The sequence below is a fragment of the Euleptes europaea genome, chromosome 12 (genome assembly GCF_029931775.1).
Source record: "Euleptes europaea isolate rEulEur1 chromosome 12, rEulEur1.hap1, whole genome shotgun sequence".
NCBI classification, from domain to species: domain Eukaryota; kingdom Metazoa; phylum Chordata; class Lepidosauria; order Squamata; family Sphaerodactylidae; genus Euleptes; species Euleptes europaea.
In genome coordinates, this window is record NC_079323.1 from 39,623,213 (window position 1) to 39,642,086 (window position 18,874).

The 18,874-nt window shown below is 41.7% G+C and overlaps 1 protein-coding gene across 1 annotated transcript in view; it reads left to right on the forward strand.

Annotated features, from left to right (window-relative positions):
- Positions 1 to 14,177, forward strand: part of EPHA3 (EPH receptor A3) — a 260,564-nt gene extending 246,387 nt beyond the window's left edge. Inside the window, exons 15-17 of the mRNA XM_056858063.1 lie at positions 1,285 to 1,478; positions 10,546 to 10,701; positions 13,866 to 14,177. Of these exons, the coding sequence (XP_056714041.1) occupies positions 1,285 to 1,478; positions 10,546 to 10,701; positions 13,866 to 13,971 (456 nt within the window). The 3' untranslated portion in view covers positions 13,972 to 14,177. The remainder of the gene's footprint in view (positions 1 to 1,284; positions 1,479 to 10,545; positions 10,702 to 13,865) is intronic.
- The last annotated feature ends 4,697 nt before the right edge of the window (positions 14,178 to 18,874 follow it).

The window sequence follows — 18,874 nt, forward strand, 5'->3', positions numbered from 1 at the left end:
TACTAACTGTTTTGCAGTTGCTTCACTATTGTTTCGAGATGTTAAATCGCCCCATGCATGTTCTGCCTCTGCCTCTTGCATGCTGTAATTTTATGTCTGCACAATGCTAACACTGTACATGATTGGTTCCAACATGGGGGGACCCTTGCTCCCAATCTCTTCAATAACAGATCAGTGGGTCAGTGGTTAAGAGATCAGTGGATCAAGAAACTGGCCCGTTGTCTATAGTATTATTTACCCTGCTGAATTGGAATGACTTCATAATAATTGTTCTTCCCAATGTGAAATGTAGAGGGATGTTCTGTGATCTGCCAGACGGCAATTTAAAACTATCTGATGAGTTTCAGTCATTTTTTTTCTAGGAGGGTTATAAACAGCACAATGTGTGGTTCTCTTTTATACACACACAAACCACACAACCACAGCCTCGTTCGCCAAAACTGAGTATTACTGAAAAATATGCTTGTTTCTGCAATCACTAGTAATCCAGTCTTATTGCTACTCCATGTACTTGTTAGGAACTTAATGCATCTGTCAACAATCACATAACTCAGGGAATATGCAGCTCTAACTCTGTTAGCTGAACGAAATGGAAATATGGGCATTTGGGTATACTTGGATATTTCTTGAATTATACGGTTAGCAACTGCAATATCTTCTGTGCATGCCATTTTAAATTTGTGTTTCAAAAGCTGCTGCCACACTACATAAAGAAGAGGGGGAAACAGTTGAGCCTGCTAAGCTGTTTGCTACCAGTGGATGCTCACAGCTGAATACTGCCCTCTTTCTGTGAACAAGTTAACATAAAGGGCTACGTTGATGCTGAAGTCATGAAGTCGTGTGTGTGTGTGTGTGTGTGTGTGTGAGTGATTGAGTGAAAGGAAATCATTTGAAAAATAAGATCAGTTCAGTGACTACGTGTAAGGCTACACAATGGAAAGTGAGCTTGTAATGATCCAGACTTTTTCTCTTTGGGGCAATTAATTGACTTGTATTTTAAGAAATGTTTTAAATTGACCTCCATTTTGTCTAAGCTCATCTGAGTATCAGACAAAATATACTTTATCTTAATTTTTCTTCAGGCACTTTCTGCTTGAAATCTCCCCTTTTGTGCCTTAGTTAGCAAACCCTTCCGTTTAAAGAGTTACGTTTCAGAATAATTAAAGGATAATTCCATTTGTTGAAATATTTAAGGAGCCACGGTAATGTAGTAGATGTCTGGAGAACCAACAGGTAAGAAGTTCACGGAATGTCCTTCAAATTTCTCTAATCTCTCTTGCGCAGGTAATTAAAGCTGTGGAGGAAGGGTATCGCTTGCCACCACCCATGGACTGCCCAGCTGCCTTGTATCAATTGATGCTGGACTGCTGGCAAAAAGACAGAAACAACAGACCGAAGTTTGAGCAGATTGTCAGCATCCTGGACAAGCTGATCCGTAATCCCAGCAGTCTAAAAATAATCACCAGTGCGGCTGCAAGGTGACACAATGCATTCTCCATCTCTGCCCGCTGAAAATGAATGTGTTTGCTTTCTCCGTCTTGAGTAATTAAAGTGTGTTTGCATTGTCCCCCCACTTTCCCGCCTCAATCCATTACTTATGAGCAGTTTGGCCTAGGAAAAAGCTGTCCGCCGAGAAACAAAATGGAATATTTGGGGGTAGTTCAAAACTCAATTGCAAAAAGAGATACATGAATGCCTAGTTTCAAAGTCATGTCAGTTAGGAACTCACAAGCTACCCATTAAAGATGTGAGTGCTCAACACTTCAGGAATACTCTGATTCAGGAAGTGAGCATCATCAGAGCAGTTTATATTCTGCAATTCCATGGTCAGGCTGAATAAGTAGCGAGGCTCCTCAGAGGCATTTGATCCAATAGACTGAAAGCTACAATATACCTGCTGGCCTTCCACAGCAGCAGCAATCAAGTCTTCCATTGCCTTTGCCTGCAAGCTGTACCCAATAGCACAGGGAGGTCGTTTATGCATGGGTACTTTCACTCACGTTTGCCTCCGGTCTGTCTCAGTTGTTATGCATGAGTTTTCCGTCCATTAGAGATGACCTCACGGCCAGCCCTCGCAATGTCTGGGTCTTCCCATTCCTCTGTTAACCAAACTCTTCCATCTTTCCTGAGCTAAGCCTGGGTGAAATCCCCATGCATAAGGCAAAGTGTGGAACATGCAAGCTTAGTTTTTCTCAAAGCCAATTACAAAGCAGCATGTCCAGAGGTGGGGATTCAAATACTTCTTGCTTCCTGCTTCCTTGGAGCTCTTTCTGAATAGAAGGGAAACTTTTTAAAAACCGAGGCTTGGATTTCTCCCCCCACCCCTTTCAGATTGCTCTGTTTTTTATCTTGTTGTTCTTAAACTGCTTTTTTATGTGGCAGTTGGGTTTGGGGGAGGGGAATTTTCTCTCACAGTAAGCACTACAAGTAAGCCAATTACAAAGCAGCATTTAAAGGGGCGGGACTTGATTTGAGCTTGGAGACTGCTGGTGCATAGATTCCCAACCGGAAGGTGTGGGTCCAGCCAGCAACCAACCTCAGGTAAAACTCCCATGCCTAAATGACCGAAGTTAAACCTCACAGCCAGCCATGGTTTTAAAAAGTCAGTTCTTGCCAGTATTTCTATATGTTTAATTCCCTTAGTGACTCAGTGTCTGTCACTAGAGAGTGGATACTTCCTCCTCCCACCCCCATCATTCTACATCCTATTAGGAAATTGTTGCCCCATCACTTTTAACTACTGGGAATTACTCTAAAGGAATTTTCTTATTGTCTGACAGGATAGCCTGCAGAGGTGTTAATTGGTATTCCTTCTGCAACCAATAGCCTTTATTTCTATGAACAGCAGAGACCTCAAAATAGTATAGCTTTCCTGGCTAGCTGTTCACAAACGTTTCCTTGTACAGCCTCTCTGAGGACATGTCAGCTATCCCTTGGCTTGAATCAGCAGAGTGGTTGACATCCTTGAAATGCCCACCCTTGAAAGGCTTCTCCTAATAATGTGTGGCATTTTCACAGTGAGATTTGCTAACCCCATTTGAGTAAGAGTTACTACAATTCTATGTAGTCCTTTACTGACTCCTGCGCTCTTCCCTGGAGAACTTATGCTAGCACGTTGAAGCTGTGTCCACCTCTCCTCTCATGCTCCTCTCTTCCCTTTCCTAGCCCAGGAAACCCAAACATAAAGGTAGCATAGGAAGATGGAAACTGAAAGCAGGGTACAGGAGGATGTATCATGCTGTGGCAAGAAAAACAGCCAGATGGAGTCTAATTGTATCATAGAATCATAGAGTTGGAAGGGACCACCAGGGTCATCTAGTCCAACCCCCTGCACAATGCAGGAAATTAACAGCTACCTCCCCCCCCACATCCCCAGTGACCCCAACCCTCCCCTCGCCATGCAGGATCCCTCAATCAAAGCACTCCCGACAGATGGCCCTCCAAAAGCTGGAAAAAAATTCATTTGGTTGTTTTGGAAATATACCTCCCTCCAAACCATTTATTGACTACTGCTTGTGGTCAGATATAACACATTTGATTATTTATCACATTTATATCCCACCTCTCCAGATACCCACTTGATATGGATACATACATCCAGATGACTAACATACGCACTACCACATGGGAAATGGGGGCGGTATTTCTTGTTTCTTAAATGTGTGCTATTGGGCTGCCATAGATATGACTGTGGCTGGTTGCTCTATCTCATACCTCAGAAGCCCAAGGTAGTCCAAGGTCATCCAATGAAATTCTTGGCTAGTAGCCTAACTAGATGGTGGGAAATGCCTGGTTGGATTTTCCCTTTGATTCTTAGAGGCAAATAGTAGTTGAGAAGGCCCTGGTTTAAACTGGGGGCATGGCACAGGGCTGGGGAAAAGGGGTCAATCCCCTCCTTTCTGTTTGGATAATTTACCATGTCAGGATGGGAAAACTGAAACGCTTTCCCTGCCCTGCAATGGCCCAAATCTACATCAGTGTTCTATGTAGAAGCTATTTTTTGGAATCGTGGATTCCCCAACATCTGAGAAGTCATAAAGGGCTCCTAGTTCAGCACTTTATCACTATACCATATTGGCTTAAACTTAACCTTTTTGACCTCTTATTCCACTTATTCCCCCAGTAGTTCTATATACATCACTCAATATGTTTGCAAGATCTTTCAGTGTAGGCAGAATCAGCACTTATCCAGTATAAGAAGTCTGAAAGACAGTGTGAAAAGGCCTAGGTACAATATATGAAGCTTTTGTTATTTTTGTGTGCGTGAGTTTGCCAGAGAATGGCATAACCTCATTATTTCTTTTGATTCGTCTCCCGCAGTTCTGTCTGGCTTTCTGAACACTGTTCTTTCCCCCTCTGCTAATTTAATCTGTGTAGTGTTTAGATTTTGTAGAATGAGTTCATAGTTCACCCAATTTTGATCAGTTCCGTTTTTTTTAAGTTCAGTTCATTATTTCTCAGCCCCTTGTGTATTGCTTTCAATTGTATTGGAATCAATTGCAGAGCAGATGGAACAAATCCTTGAGAAGATGAAATAACATGTTTGGGATACCTGCACTCAAGAGAAGGGGGAACCTACTAAATTCTCTCCTTTTGCAAATGCAGTGTTTGGCAGAGTAAACAGACTGGTTTTGAAACCTCAGCAGCCAGTAAAACAGTCCACCTCTATAAATATATACTTACAATCCTCTAGCTTTGACTGCCAGTGGTTGAGAATAATTCTAGAAAGAATGGAGCCCAGAGAAGTTATGGGTAGGGTTAGAGTTGAAAGTCTCAGAAGAAGAGGAGGGAGAGGCAGGGTTCAACGGGAAGGTTGAGCAGGACAGGCTCATGTCCATAGAAAAAGGTGTGGAACTAAGTTGCGGAACAGCAGTACAGCCAGATGAGGCATAAACCAAAATAAATTCTGGGATTTCTTCACAGTTGGAGAGGGACAATGGGGTGGGTGGACAAACTTGGGGGTGCATTTTTGATAATGTTGGTGTATCAAACTGAGGGAGGATGGGGCTGTGGCTCAGTGGTAGAGCATCTGCTTGGCATGCAGAAGGTCTCAGGTTCACTCCCCGGCATCTCCAGTTAAAGGGACTAGGCAAGTAGGTGATGTGAAAGACCCGTGCCTGAGACCTTGGAGAGCTGCTGCCGGTCTGAGTAGACAATACTGACTTTGATGGACCAAGGGTCTGATTCAGTATAAGGCAGCTTCATGTGTTCATGTGTTCAATAGGATCTATGACGATCCCTCATGCTCATGGCAGTGTTCATCTGGTGGAATCTTGTGGTTAGTCAGAAGTTCCCACATCTAGGATTTGATCATTCGTGTGGAACATAAACACACATTTTGTAGAATGGAAATAAAACATTCAATCTATTTTGAAGCCTGGGTAGGTCTTTGTTTATACCTAAGATCTTGTTATTCAGTTATTTCGTCCTAGTTCATGAGTTTGGAATCAGCCATCCAAGAAGCATATTGCACGCTTGCTTTAAATTCTTATTCAAAGAGGGTCTATATTTTTCAATCCCACATTTAATCTTATTTTAATTTATATTCATCTAATATCCATCTCTCATTAGCATCTAGGAATCTAGAAAAATTAACCAACAGTTAAATGTCTGCCTCAGGCATTCATGAAAAGGCAGATAATATGAACCAAAATAATATTTTAAAATTCTTCATACATAGTAGAAGAAGAGTTGGTTTTTATTTGCTGACTTTCTCTACCACTTAAGGAAGAATCAAACCGGTTTACAATCACCTTCCCTTCCCCTCCCCACAACAGACGCCCTGTGAGCTAGGTGGGGCAGAGAGAGCTCTAAGAGAGCTATGATTAGCCTAAGGTCACCCAGTGGGCTTCATGTGCAGGAGAGGGAAAACTAACCCAGTTCACCAGATTAGCCTCCACCGCTCATGTGGAGGAGTGGGGAATCAAACCTGGTTTTCCAGATCAGAGTCCACCGCTCCAAAGCACCGCTCGTAACCGCTATACCATGCTGCCTCTCATACATTGAAAATGCTAGGGACCCTCTTTTAAACAAGGTTTGATAATGGATGGTCTGCTGCTCAGTAACGAACTGACAGGCAACACTCCACTATGCTATCTGCAGCTTAACAGTGCTCATTTTTGTCTACAACCTATTGCCTTCCTATCTGGTTCTAATACTTGGGAAAATTTAAAAGTTCTCCGCTAACGTGTAGTCTGTTTTTGTATACCCATTTAGCAAAGCAGGAAAAAAGTAGGGAAGGTCTTTAGCAATACAGCATCAAAAAAAAAAAAAAAAGCAGAGTGGCAGGAGGCCTACAATGAAGCATAACAGGAAGGCAGAAACCATTTGAGGAACAGATGTCTAGGTCAAGTTGAGAGACCAGCTCCCAGTACTGACTGATGTTAATTTCGGAAGTTTCAGTACATGCAATAGGTTGAGAGTGTTCTATTTAAAGGCAAGGAATGTGGGGGGCTTCTTCTCCCACTAACGTACTCAGTTCCCAGGTGTTACTGCTTATAGGTTCCAGCTCCAATGGCAGAGGGGCAGCAGCAGTTTCCTGGAATAGAACAGCTGGAGACAGGGAAAGAGTATGGAAGTGCAGATGGATCACATCTTGGTTTTCAGCAGCAATATGTTGTCCAAACTAAGGAAATGCAAGAGACTATAGTGGCAGAGAGTTGACTCTCCAGGACCCCATTTGACTCCCTGAATCCAGGATGAATCTGTTCCTCGGTGTTAATATGTCAATTTAAACTGTTTGCAGGCCTCCCTTTGTCATGTGTTATTTCATGCACAGAATTAATACAGCTCTTCCACCATCAGCAGCTCTACCATGTGCTGGGGACTGCACTCATAAGAGTTCTTTGCATGATCTATGGCATGTGCCACAAAGGCTGGGCTGGGTGTTATATTATTAGTAGCAATATTTTTATATAATGACGTAATAATAAGCATACGAAGCACCTTAAAACTGAACAAAGGTTAAACTGAAAAGAATCAATTACATCAATTGAGGGGGAAACTCTACTGCACAAAACAGTAAAGACAACGACGACGACGATAAATAGTTGGAATGATAATATTCAAAGTACTCAGAAAGCAAAAGGCAAATAGAAAAGCTTTTGTTGTGTTTGACATTTGCAACCATTTTAAGAGAAATGATGTGTTCTTCAAAACAGAGCTTTTGGCACCTACAGTGTTGCACTTCAATTGGCAAATCTGGTTTTAGGGGCTCAAGGACCAAAAGTATCAACAATCTTATTTATTCTTGAACCAAGTAAACCTGAAATAACAAGGGAAGCTAGCATATCACATAGCTAGGTCAAGTTTATTCTAAGAACAAAGTTACTAATTTTATCTGAGTGGCACTTTAAAACAGGCAAAAATAGCAATAGACGCAAAGATTGTACTCCTTGTGGTACAGCGATAATTAAAGTCAACAAATTGTCTCGATAGCTCGTCTGTGTGTCATTTATTTTCTGCTCTCCTGTTGGGAAGCAGATACCTTCACGATTCCATTAGGCAGGGAGGATAATATTTTTTAAAAAAAATCACACACACTTGTGTTTTCCTAAGGACAGAGATAATAACTAGGTTGAGCTTACAATTAGTCCTGGATTTTGATCCATGCGGTTATTTATAAGCCTTATATTAGAGCTTTTAATACAAGAAAATGTCTAGGAGGTTCACCTTAACATAGGCAGGAATGTAAGATATTGAAAATCACAAGTCTGAAATAGACCAGTCTGAAGGAAAATGCTAGTTGAGAAGAGGAGATCTGTCTAAGGCAAAGTTTTTACAAACTTGGATCTGCTTCAGATGCTGTATTTAACATTTCTGTTAGTAGCTAGCATAATGCTACCTCTCCAGTAGTCATAATGCTTGATGCTAGTGGTTACAAATTAAGTTATCTCTTTCCCACTGGACAGCTGGCATACTCAGTGCAGCAATTTGTATCAGCAGGAGGCCAAACTTCATTGCTATTTATATGTGTATTTCAAGACCTGATGCGGTGTGACGGAAAGTTCCTTTGCAATGTGGCAACATCCATCTTGGTGACAGCAAACCAGGGCTTTACGGGCCTGCATGCAAAAGAACAAGGTTAATTCCAGCTGTTAACATAATAGGCCGGGTCCATAAAAGCTGACTGCAAGAGGCCATTGGTGGAAAATATACTCTGCCATTTAATTGTTTGAGAGGGTTACTGTCCTTTATTTATGACAGCCATATGCTGGCAAACGCAAACTTTGAGTCACACGGAGTGCCAAAATGAGTAGCGCTGAGGATTCTTTCTGTGCCAGTACAAGGAAAACAGTTTTGAATGTAGTAGTGGGAGTGAGGAGCGGCAAAAATACAAAAAGAGGGGGAAGCTAGTGGGTTGACGTTGTTTCGCTTCCCCTGAGCAAACATGTAATTTCCATGATTTCTTTTTAATGACTGCCGTCTGACGCTAGTAGGTCCTGATTTATGAAAAGCTGTGAAAGATCAGGTGGAACCCTGCAGGACGGCATTTACAGCTGCACGGATTGCAGCCCATCTAATTTGTCTAGTAAAAGTGTGAGCTTATGGCGTACATCACCCTCCCCATACATTTCATGTTTAGAACTGCTGTCTAGGGGCTGGTTTAGGGTGGGGGAGGAAAAGCCGATGGATACAGATGCTCTGAAAGCCCAACGTTCCCTTGGTGCACATGAGGAGACATCACAGACTCTTCACAGTTAGAGACAAATTCCTGGTCATTGATAAACTGTCCAGATGTCTTCTCAAAGGAGGAAAGTAACTAATTTTTTCCTCTACTAGGAGAAAAATGATATTCTGGTTATTCTGTGGTCATGTGTATTAAAATTAGCTCATGTTTTTGTCTTCATTACACTTTGGTCCCAACAATAAACGTACATGTTTTACAGGATTTGTTTAAGCTGTAATCATGCCGTTCTGTTCTTTCTCAAGACATGCATATATATATATATAGGGGTTTTTTTAAGTGAGTGTTAAGTGAATTCCTCTTTTATTAGAATAAAGGAAGATGTTAGCTTAACCAGGGAAGAACAACTTATGCATACTTCATAAAGTCTTTAATAAATGTCTTGGGATCCTAGAAGTTATATGGAGAAAGCTATAAATTAAATATGCTCTTCATCAGACAAATAGAAGATAGCTAGGCCCATGCAGTATATACATTAGCATTCCTTTCAACTTAATTTTCAAATAGCCATTCTGACTGCAATCTAAACAAGTTGTATGTGGTTGAGAACTATGTGCTGAGGCTGATCTTTGACACTACTGGCATAGCCATTCCAGTAACTGGAGAGGCAAGCTACTTTTGAAACTGAGAATCAGCTAGCCTCTTCAGCAGTTATACCAACATGGTAGCTTACTGGACAATTGAACTGAGTAATATCAGCTCTCCACCACAAAGGTTGATCTACCAGTTATAATGCTTTGATCGTCTTGAAATATTTTGATGTTGTTGCCGCTGCTGCTGTGGTTTCATAGAATAATCACAAAAATTCTAACCGATCAGCTCAAGAAGGCGAAGGGTTTTTTAAAAGCACTGGAGGAAAGAGGTACAGCAAAGTCAAGGGAGGCGATCAGTTTGTAAACTGAATGCATATGAACTGCGATGAGGCTTTGTGTGTGCCCGCACAACTTGCAGAGGTGTGGATGAAAAAAGGAAGTGGCTAATCTGTGCATGCCCTGACCTGGATGGCCTAGGCTAGCCTGATCTCGTCAGATCTCAGAAGCTAAGCAGGGTCAGCCCTGGTTAGTATTTGGATGGGAGACCACCAAGGAATACCAGGGTTGCTGTGCAGAGGAAGGCACTGGCTAACCACCTCTGTTAGTCTCTTGCCATAAACCCCCCCAAAAAAGGGGGTCACCATAAGTCGGCTGTGACTTGACGGCACTTTACACACAGACACAATCTGTGCATGTGAATACAGACTACATTCATGTGAGCATGAGTGTGAGAAGTGGATTTAAGGGTGTGAGTGGGATGAGAGTATAAATATTTTGTATATAAATGGAAAGGATGGGGAAGAGATGCATGTGAATTTTTTGTAGTGAGAATTCTTTATTAGGACTACCTAGACTTTTTCAGCCAAGTTTGATGTTCCTAATGTTCATATTATCTTATTTAAGCTATCACTTAATAATGTATGTCAATTAGACTGTGTATCAGAGGATCAATAAAATTAATTTGAAATTAAGAGGGTTTGTTATTGGTGTAAATAGTTTTTGATTTGAGATTGGTTTGTCAAATCGCGAGGCTACACTAAATTAAACTCATAATTGTGCAAACTTCAGCTGAATACAAACATGTACCATGAGTGTATCAGTAATTTCGCACAAATTGAGAAGTGAGTTCCCTTAAGCACTGTGATTACATGTTTTCCCCCCAATGCAGCCATCTTGAACAGATAAGACCCTTGCAGCCATTAAATTCCACAAATGAAGCTCTGTATAGTCTGGAAGCTCCTGCTGGGATTGGTATTAAGTTTAGAGACAAAGTGAACTTTGGTATATTACTGTTTTCTTGCTATCGTCGCATTCTTTTTATTCTAGACCCTCAAATCTCCTTCTGGACCAAAGCAGCATTGAAATTTCAGCTCTCCGCTCTACGGGTGACTGGCTCAATGGCATTCGGATAGGACAATGCAAGGACATATTCACAGGAGTAGAATACAGTTCGTGTGATACAATAGCTAAGATTTCCTCAGAGTAAGTTTATGATAGAGCTTGTTCCTTGATTGTTTTTGCATTGTGCATGCAGATGACTGAATTAAAGTTTCAATCTTTTAAAAATAACCCAAGAGTAGGCTTCATGTTATGCAGGAGACCCATGTCTGGCTCTTCCAATGTAGTTTCTTATGTTAAAGATGAACTGTGTAGTGGAGGACGGGAGGGAAGGCAGCACGGTATAGTCCGATCTCATTAGATCTCGGAAGCTAAGTAGGGATGGTGGATGGGAGACCACCAAGGAATACTAGGGTTGCTATGCAGAGGAAGTCACTGGCAAACCATCTCCATTAGTCTCTTGCCTTGAAAACCTCATAAGGGGTCGCCATAAATTGGCTGCAACTTGACAGCACTTTACACAAACACACACATGTAGTGAAAGATTTGGATCAGGGCCATGGTGCAGGGAGGAAGGGAGCATTAATGCTTTCCTCATGCATCCTCTCCTGCTAGAAGACACATACACTGAGCTTCTGTTAGCCATTGTGAGGGAAAGAAAGGTACAGTATGGGTGTTTGTCCTTTTTTCATTACTAGGATTAACACCTGTTATGAAGAGAAGAGGACAATTTCATCAGGAAAATGGTACAGAGATGTGCAATACAAAAGTACCACTGGATGTAACATGAAAAAATACATGTTAAAATTTCCACATAATTCAGTCTTTACACTTTACATTACATGTGCTCGTCTTCATATGTTAATGCCACACAAGAAAAGGATCTTGAGATCCACATTTGTACAATTTCATTGTCAAATTCTAAAATTGAGGATTTTCAAAGGACTTTATTACTTTGCATACTGGATTTTGGTGGTTGAGATTAAGCTGGTCTTGGAAGGAAAAAAAGCTTAAAGCATTCCTGGAGTTTTTAAGCTCTTGTAAAAGATTTGTTCAGTACTGAATACTTCACTTTCACAAAAGTCCAAGAATTTTTAACCTTTCAGCAAGACTAGTAAATGAAGATGTGTTTGTGCAAGAGAAATTTAAAAGTAGCTAAGTATCTCTCATTCTTCTTTGCCACAATTACATAGTCACAATGCTGTTCAGTGGAGTTGTTCTGAGTTGAGAAGGGGCTCTGATTCCAGGCACCTGAAAATGTAGATCCAGAAAACATACAGGCTCGCTGTGATGTTTTTGAGATGCATTTACAGAAAAATACCACTTGCATCCTCTGTGAGTTGATTTCCACAGCTGGTTCAGTTCAGTCACAGAATGACATTGGAGTACAGTCTGGTCCTAGTTGTATGGAAGACTTTCAGTTGGTGAGATCAATTGGTTGGAGGGGCCCACTTTACACCTGCTTAGAAACGTGTGGCCCACCACATCTAGACTCAACCCTTGTCCTTCACTGCTTATGTCAAGCCATGATCTAGGAAACAATAAATGCTTCTCTGCAGGAGGGTGCAGCTCCACTGGCCTTGAATGAGGAGGTTGTGAGACCCCTGAAGAAGGCACGCCTGGATCTCACTGATGTAAACAGCTACTGCCCAGTGGCCATCATTCCATTTGAGGGAAAGGTGGTTGAGCAGGTGGTGGCTATGCAGCTTCAAACGATCTTGGAGGAGAGGGATTATCCAGACTCATCTCAATCCAGATTCAGGCCTGGGTTCAGGACAGAAAAACCCTTGGATTGACTGATTATCTTCACTGGGAAAGTAACAGAGGGAGTGTGCCCCTGTTGATTCTCCTGTACCTCTCTGTGGCATTCAGTACCATTAATCATGGTATCCTTCTGGAAAGGGTGGCTGGAGGGAATGCCATCAAGCTACAAATCTGAAATAGATGCCTGGAGATGATACCGGGATAGAGGAGGGCCAATAAACTGAAGGTCAGTCAAGACAAGATGAGGTGCTGTTGGTCAGTGACAAACCTGCTTGAGGATTGAACAGTCAGCCTGACATGGAGAGGGTTGCATTCCCCTTGAAGGATCAGAATTGTAGCTTGGAGGTACTGCAGGATCCTGACAGGGTTGGAGACCCAGGTGTACTCTGTCACATGTTGTGCCTTTTATCAGTTTTTGCTGCTACACCAGCTATGACCATTCCTCAAAAACCATGATCTAGCCATAGTGATTCATGCTCTGATTACATCCAGGTTAGATTACTGTAGTGCACTCTTTGTGGGACTGCCTTTGAAGACTATCAGAAAACTTCAACTCATACAAAATGCAGAAGGGGTTGGGATACAGAGATTGTCAGGGGTTGATAACCATAGATTGTATCAACCCAGACCTGCATTGGCTGCTCATGTCTTTCCAGACAAAATTCTTACCTTTAAAGTCTTGGACCAGGATACCTGAAGGACCCGCCCCTCCCATACTGTCCAGCCCTCCAGTTAAGATATGATTCACAAGACCTGCTTTTGGTGTGGCAACCAGAGGCATGTCTTTTAGTGGCATCTCACTTATGGAATGTCCTTCCCCTTGAGGTGTACCTGGTATCTATGTTGCTCTCTTTTAGGCACTGGGCCAATGTTTTTCGGTTCATCCAGGCTTTTAAGTAAGGGGTCTTTAAGCCCCAGTCTGAAGACTGTTGTCTTAAGCCGCTCAATTTTTTTCAGCATGTTTATTGCTGGGTTTGAATTAATACATTTTAATGTTTTTAATTATGTTTTATTTGGGGCACGTTGGAAAGATGGCATTAAAATTTGCTGAATAAATACATACATTCTGTAATGATCCCTTCTACTTTAGCCAAGATCTTGGCTGCCTGTACCTGACTGCTATTAGAAAAGCTGGCACTGGCCTGTCTACGTATCAACTAAGCTGATAGTAGCCTTTGACATCCAGGATGGTGATCATTTCTCGTCACCCCATGCTTTCCTGTCTGACTGGGGCCAAAAGGGTCAAATCCTCCAAGATCTGAAAGCTGCTGTGCAGATGTATCACTTTTCACAACTCTAAGGATGTTTATGTTCCTTCCTTAGGAGAGCTATTTTCTTGGATCATGCTTGTCAGTGTTCCTAACATAGGAATGCATCCTACTGCCTGGCCCATCTGGAAATATTCTTAAAGCTTAGCTGCAAGTCCAGCCTCTGTTTAACAGTATGCAAAGGGCAATTGTGACCCTCATACAGAGCTATTTTTAATGTATGTGAAATGTTTGCCATCTACCACAAACTTATCGGTTGTGTTCTATATTTTTCAGTGATATGAAGAAGGTTGGTGTGACGATTGTTGGGCCCCAGAAGAAGCTCTTTAGCGGTATTAAATCTCTAGAAATGCATACAATGAATGGCCCCGTTCCTGTGTAAGGTACCAAAAAGTCAATGCTCAGGACACCACAAGAAGAAGCGAGAAGTTGCTGCGAAATGGCATGGTGACGAGTGAGAAACCACAAGACGTAAAAGGCACTCTTGTAAACAAGCTGGAAACATTACATTTTGGCTGGACAGCTCAAGTCCGCCAAGAGACTCATCTGCTGAGTTAAACTGCCTTAAAATAGAAATGAAAACTGGTGTTTTTTTTCTATATTCTTTCCCCCTTGTAATAATGAACTGGTTCAACATATCATGTCTTTGAGGAAAAAAAATTCTTCCAAGAAACCTAGAGCCATGCTAATATTAGGGGACTGACATGATAGGAAAATCAAAACAAAAAAGCCCTGGTTTTTGTGCTGTGTTTTGACTGATAGTCAGCAGCGGTAGGGGTGTGGGGTGGGAGGGAAACCCTCACAGTGTTTTTTATATGCAGAAAGGATAGGTGATTAGTATTTTATTTCTTTAAAACCTGATTCTTGTAATGATATTTGGGGACAATACCTCAGACTCCTGGCCATATCCGCAATGATATATTTGCAATATTCTGTTTCAGCTCGGGACAGTAATACATGTATAACTTTTGCGACAAAATAGAGGCAATACTTCACATATAATGCTTGCCGTGAGGCTAGTTTTGGTGTGGGTTTCCTGTTTTGTTTTGTTTTTTTAGTCTTAATTTTTTTAAAAAAAACGGAAGGCATATTTATTTTCCTTTTGAAGTTCTTTATTGTTTATATTTATATATGTATATTAATTTGGATTAATGACTGCCAAGTGCCAAACTCAGACGTTGGCTTCAATCCTGATATCTGGGGAAAACAACTCATTGAAGTCCAAGTGATCGTTGCCCAGGCAGGAAAAAAAAGAAAAGCTCTGCATGCACAAAAAAGCAATGTAATGTGTACAGGTGTGGACATTTCCATTTGCTGCTGCATAGCACAATCTAGGGAACCATTCAATCATTTCCCCCCATGGAAACTAGCCTTGGTGAGTTGTTCCTATTTTCTCCATGAAAATTGCATGTACTTAGATATTTGCAGCATGCATGCAGTGTTCTGTTGTTGCCAGATTATTGTTTGTTTGTTTTAAAATTGGGATCATCCCTTATGGGGAACAAATTATGCTGTGTTACTTGGTGGGAAAATTATATGTTTTCAATACTCTGTGATCCAGAAAAGAAACAATGGCAATCTTAGTACTTGTATTAGAGAACTAACCTAGTGTTGCTGGCATCCATTTAAAGTATATGATTACAGTACGTACAGGACATTTATAAGAGTTATATGGTATTGCAAAATAGTATGTGTACAGTGTGGATGGAATGATCTCCAGATCAACATGTATCCTGTTCATATGTTCTTTTGCTTCCCTTGGACTCCTTTGATTACCCTCAGCAGGGTGACAATGGCCATGTTGATACAAATGAAACAAATAGAACCACACAAACCCAAAAGGGATTGGGAAGTTTAATAGAGTATACAATCAAATTTTTAAAAGTATGAATTGGCACTGCAGCATCATGATCCCAGATCATGCCTATTAGCACTGGTGAACCATTTCCATAACTTCCAGATTTTCTAGTATGCTATCGGTTAGATCCTGTTACTTTTGTTCTCTGCTAATTGAATTGCCTTGCTCCAACAAAACAGGTGCCTCACTTATCAGATTGGACTCAGATTGGCCACTGTGTGAACAGACACTGGACTTGATGGGCCTTGGTCTGATCCAACAGGGCCTTTTTTATGTTCTTATGTTCTTAATCCACAATGGTTTTCAATAGTCTGTTGGCACAGAAGGAGCTGTCCACCACTTTAAGCCCACTTTCAAGTTCTGCCAGATAAACACTAGACTTCTTTATCCATTTGATTTGCTAAAAAGGATGGATCCATTTCCCCACCCCCAGTAAATTTCAGTGATGTGGTAGTAACATGCAGAACTCAGCTTTCAGGGCAAAACCTTAAATACCTGTAAAGGAAAGGAAATTATCCATGCCGCTGAGTTTTCAGAATAAATTGTAATAGCTTACCTATTCTTAGTTACATCTCAATATCAAGTCATACTGTTGGACATAATTCTGAATGTGCTCAGCAGTAGGGACTGATTTTGTTTGTTGAAGAGGAAATTCATTTTGTGGATGGTTTTAAAAGAGCTTTTAGTCTTATCTTTCTTACAAATAAAATTTGGGTACTGTTCAGTGGCCTCCTATAGCCCGTTTTCCCCTTCTCCCCCTGTACATATGTAAACATAGCAGTGTACAATTCTTAACTGTGGAGTAGAGGAAATAGAAATTGTTTGGCCATCTTCCTGTACAGGACCTGCCTTTGATTATTATTTACATCAAACAGACAACACAAAGTATTCGCAAAGAATATGTACCATATTATTGATTTTGTATCTTAAAATTATTGTTTTTACAAATATTATTTATTTCTGTTAACATATAACATAGTTTTTTTTGCTGTACTTTAGAATCCAATAAGCAATGTATAGTGATTTGAACTGCCAAATCTGCATTTACTTTTAACCTTTATTTCAACACATTACTTAATCATTTAGTTTATTATGTTGTGCAATTGTAGATGGCCTAATACTAATGTAAAATGATTTGTAGTGGAAACATTTATATTTTTATAATAAACATAATGAAAGTATTTTTACATATTTGAAGGCAGAGGTGGATTGCTTTGAAGCCATGGAGAGAAATCTTTTAGATGAGTTTAATGGAAGTTTTACAGTACAACTGGAAGGGTATCTGTAACAAGCCTCAGTTTTCAATAGAATTTGGAGGCTATGATGCACCCCGCCTTTCAACCACTTCAATATCCCACTCACTCAGCCCGGCCATATATGCTGAGGGAAAAGCGTTGGCCTGAGTATATTTGTGAGGAGATTATTTTCCTTCTCCAGTCCCACACCAGTATTTACCTCAGAGAGAAATAGGACACAAGAGGCTTTTTAACTTAAACAGGCAAAACAGGGAAGCTTATTGAACAGAACTCACAGAGATTGATTTTCAAGGAAAAGGCAGAAATTGAAGGGAAAACTCAAAGTCAGGTTTATCTACATAAGATTACTTCAAAGAGATAGCTTAGATGTTTTCTTAAATCAAGTTCCTTCCGTTCTTAGTTTCAAACTTAGTTCTGTCCCTCAGAACTGTTATTCAGATGCAGACGCTCAGTCTCTGTCCCCAGCCTAGCGCTCTCTCTGACTACCCCACCTTAGTGGCTGTAATCCTCCACACCTCCCTGCTACCGGAATAGCTCTACCTCAGAGACTAATTCCCCTTTGTGACCTGAGAATGGGCCCTCTCTAGCCCAATTCTCACTCCTGTCACCACCACAGGTTGTGTGGGTCAATAGCTTCGGCTTTAACAGAACCCCTCAGGTTCACAGAGTACAGTCTGGCTTCCGCTCGGTCTCGCTACCAAGCTTCCACTCGGTCTCGCTATCACAGCCTTCTCTGGCTGGTCCCAAGCTTTGACTACTTTCACAGCCTTCTACCCAGGCTGGGTCCCCAGCTTCGGATGCTTTCCTGTCTCTCAGAGCTCAGAGTGTCAGCTCTCTGGCTCCCCCCACTCTTGGTCTGTCAGCTCCTGCTGCAGATTGACCCCTTATCCATCACAGAGGCATACCCCAGACAACGTCCAGGGAAAGTCATGAAAGATGCACAGACATAGTGCCCAATGCTTGCCTTCCTTGTCCCCCAAAATATGCTGTTTTAGTGTCATCTACTGCTCACAGTAAGTGTTATGAAAAATGTGATCCAAGAGATAGGGTGGAGCAACTCATTGTGTATTTGCCTGTAGCTAATTAAATGAAAAGAGTTTCCGTTTAAACATTAGGAAGAACTTTCTAACAGAGTAGTTCCTCAGTGGGACAGGCTTCCTCTGAAGGTGGTAAGCTCTCCGTCCCTGGAGGTTTTCAAACAGAGGCTAGATGGCCATCTGTCAGCAATGCTGATTCTATGACCTTAGGCAGATCATGAGAAGGAAGGCATCTTGGCCATCTTCTGGGCATGGAGTAGGGGTCACTGGGGTTGTGGGAGGGTTAGTTTCGAATTTCCTGCATTGTGCAGGGGATTGGACTAGATGACCCTGGTGGTCCCTTCCAACTCTATGGTTCTATGAAGAGAGAATGCATCCACATGGGGATCACTCTGAGCATTGAAAGCAGGAAGCCCTTGCATTAAAGCTGAACACCCATCTTCTACAGAAAGACCACAGCAACTGCATTGCAGTCCATAGCAACCCTCCAATGATGACACAGCATGACAATGACAGGCAGAGATGGAAGCACCCAACCTGTGTATTCTAACACAAACCCCTCACAGCATACATCAGAACACAACAAAGGAGGGAACACAGTATTCACCACTATGCTGGAACACACACACACCATAGAGCTCCACAGATGTGGGTTAGAGTGCCATACTGCAACCATGTTCCCAACTTCCCTTTTTCCAGGTGCACTGCAAGAAGGAATCCTGGTCACTTCAGCAACACCACCAACATGCAGCTCTCTCAGTAGAGGCTGTTCTGCCCAAGAATCCTCCTGGTACAAAGGTTTGAGTCTTGGCAGGGGAGGCAGAATCTTCTGAGGCATCAGACTGCAAGACAAGGAAGGTGGAGGCAGATCCCGGCAGCTCTCCTAGGCAATGCCCTGATAGCTCATGTGGCAAATAGAAACCATAGGTTCAGATTATTCCAAGGAGAATGCTGGCAAGAAAGAAAGGCCCTTTTTTTGCCCAGCAACAGGATGGTCAGTCACAAAAATAGAGGAAAGAGGCCAGACCCACAGTTCACACACTCATGAACAATCTCCTAACCTTGCACCCAACTGGACACAGAGGAAGAAGACACAGCAGAGTGCACAAAGTCGACACCACCCAACTATACCAA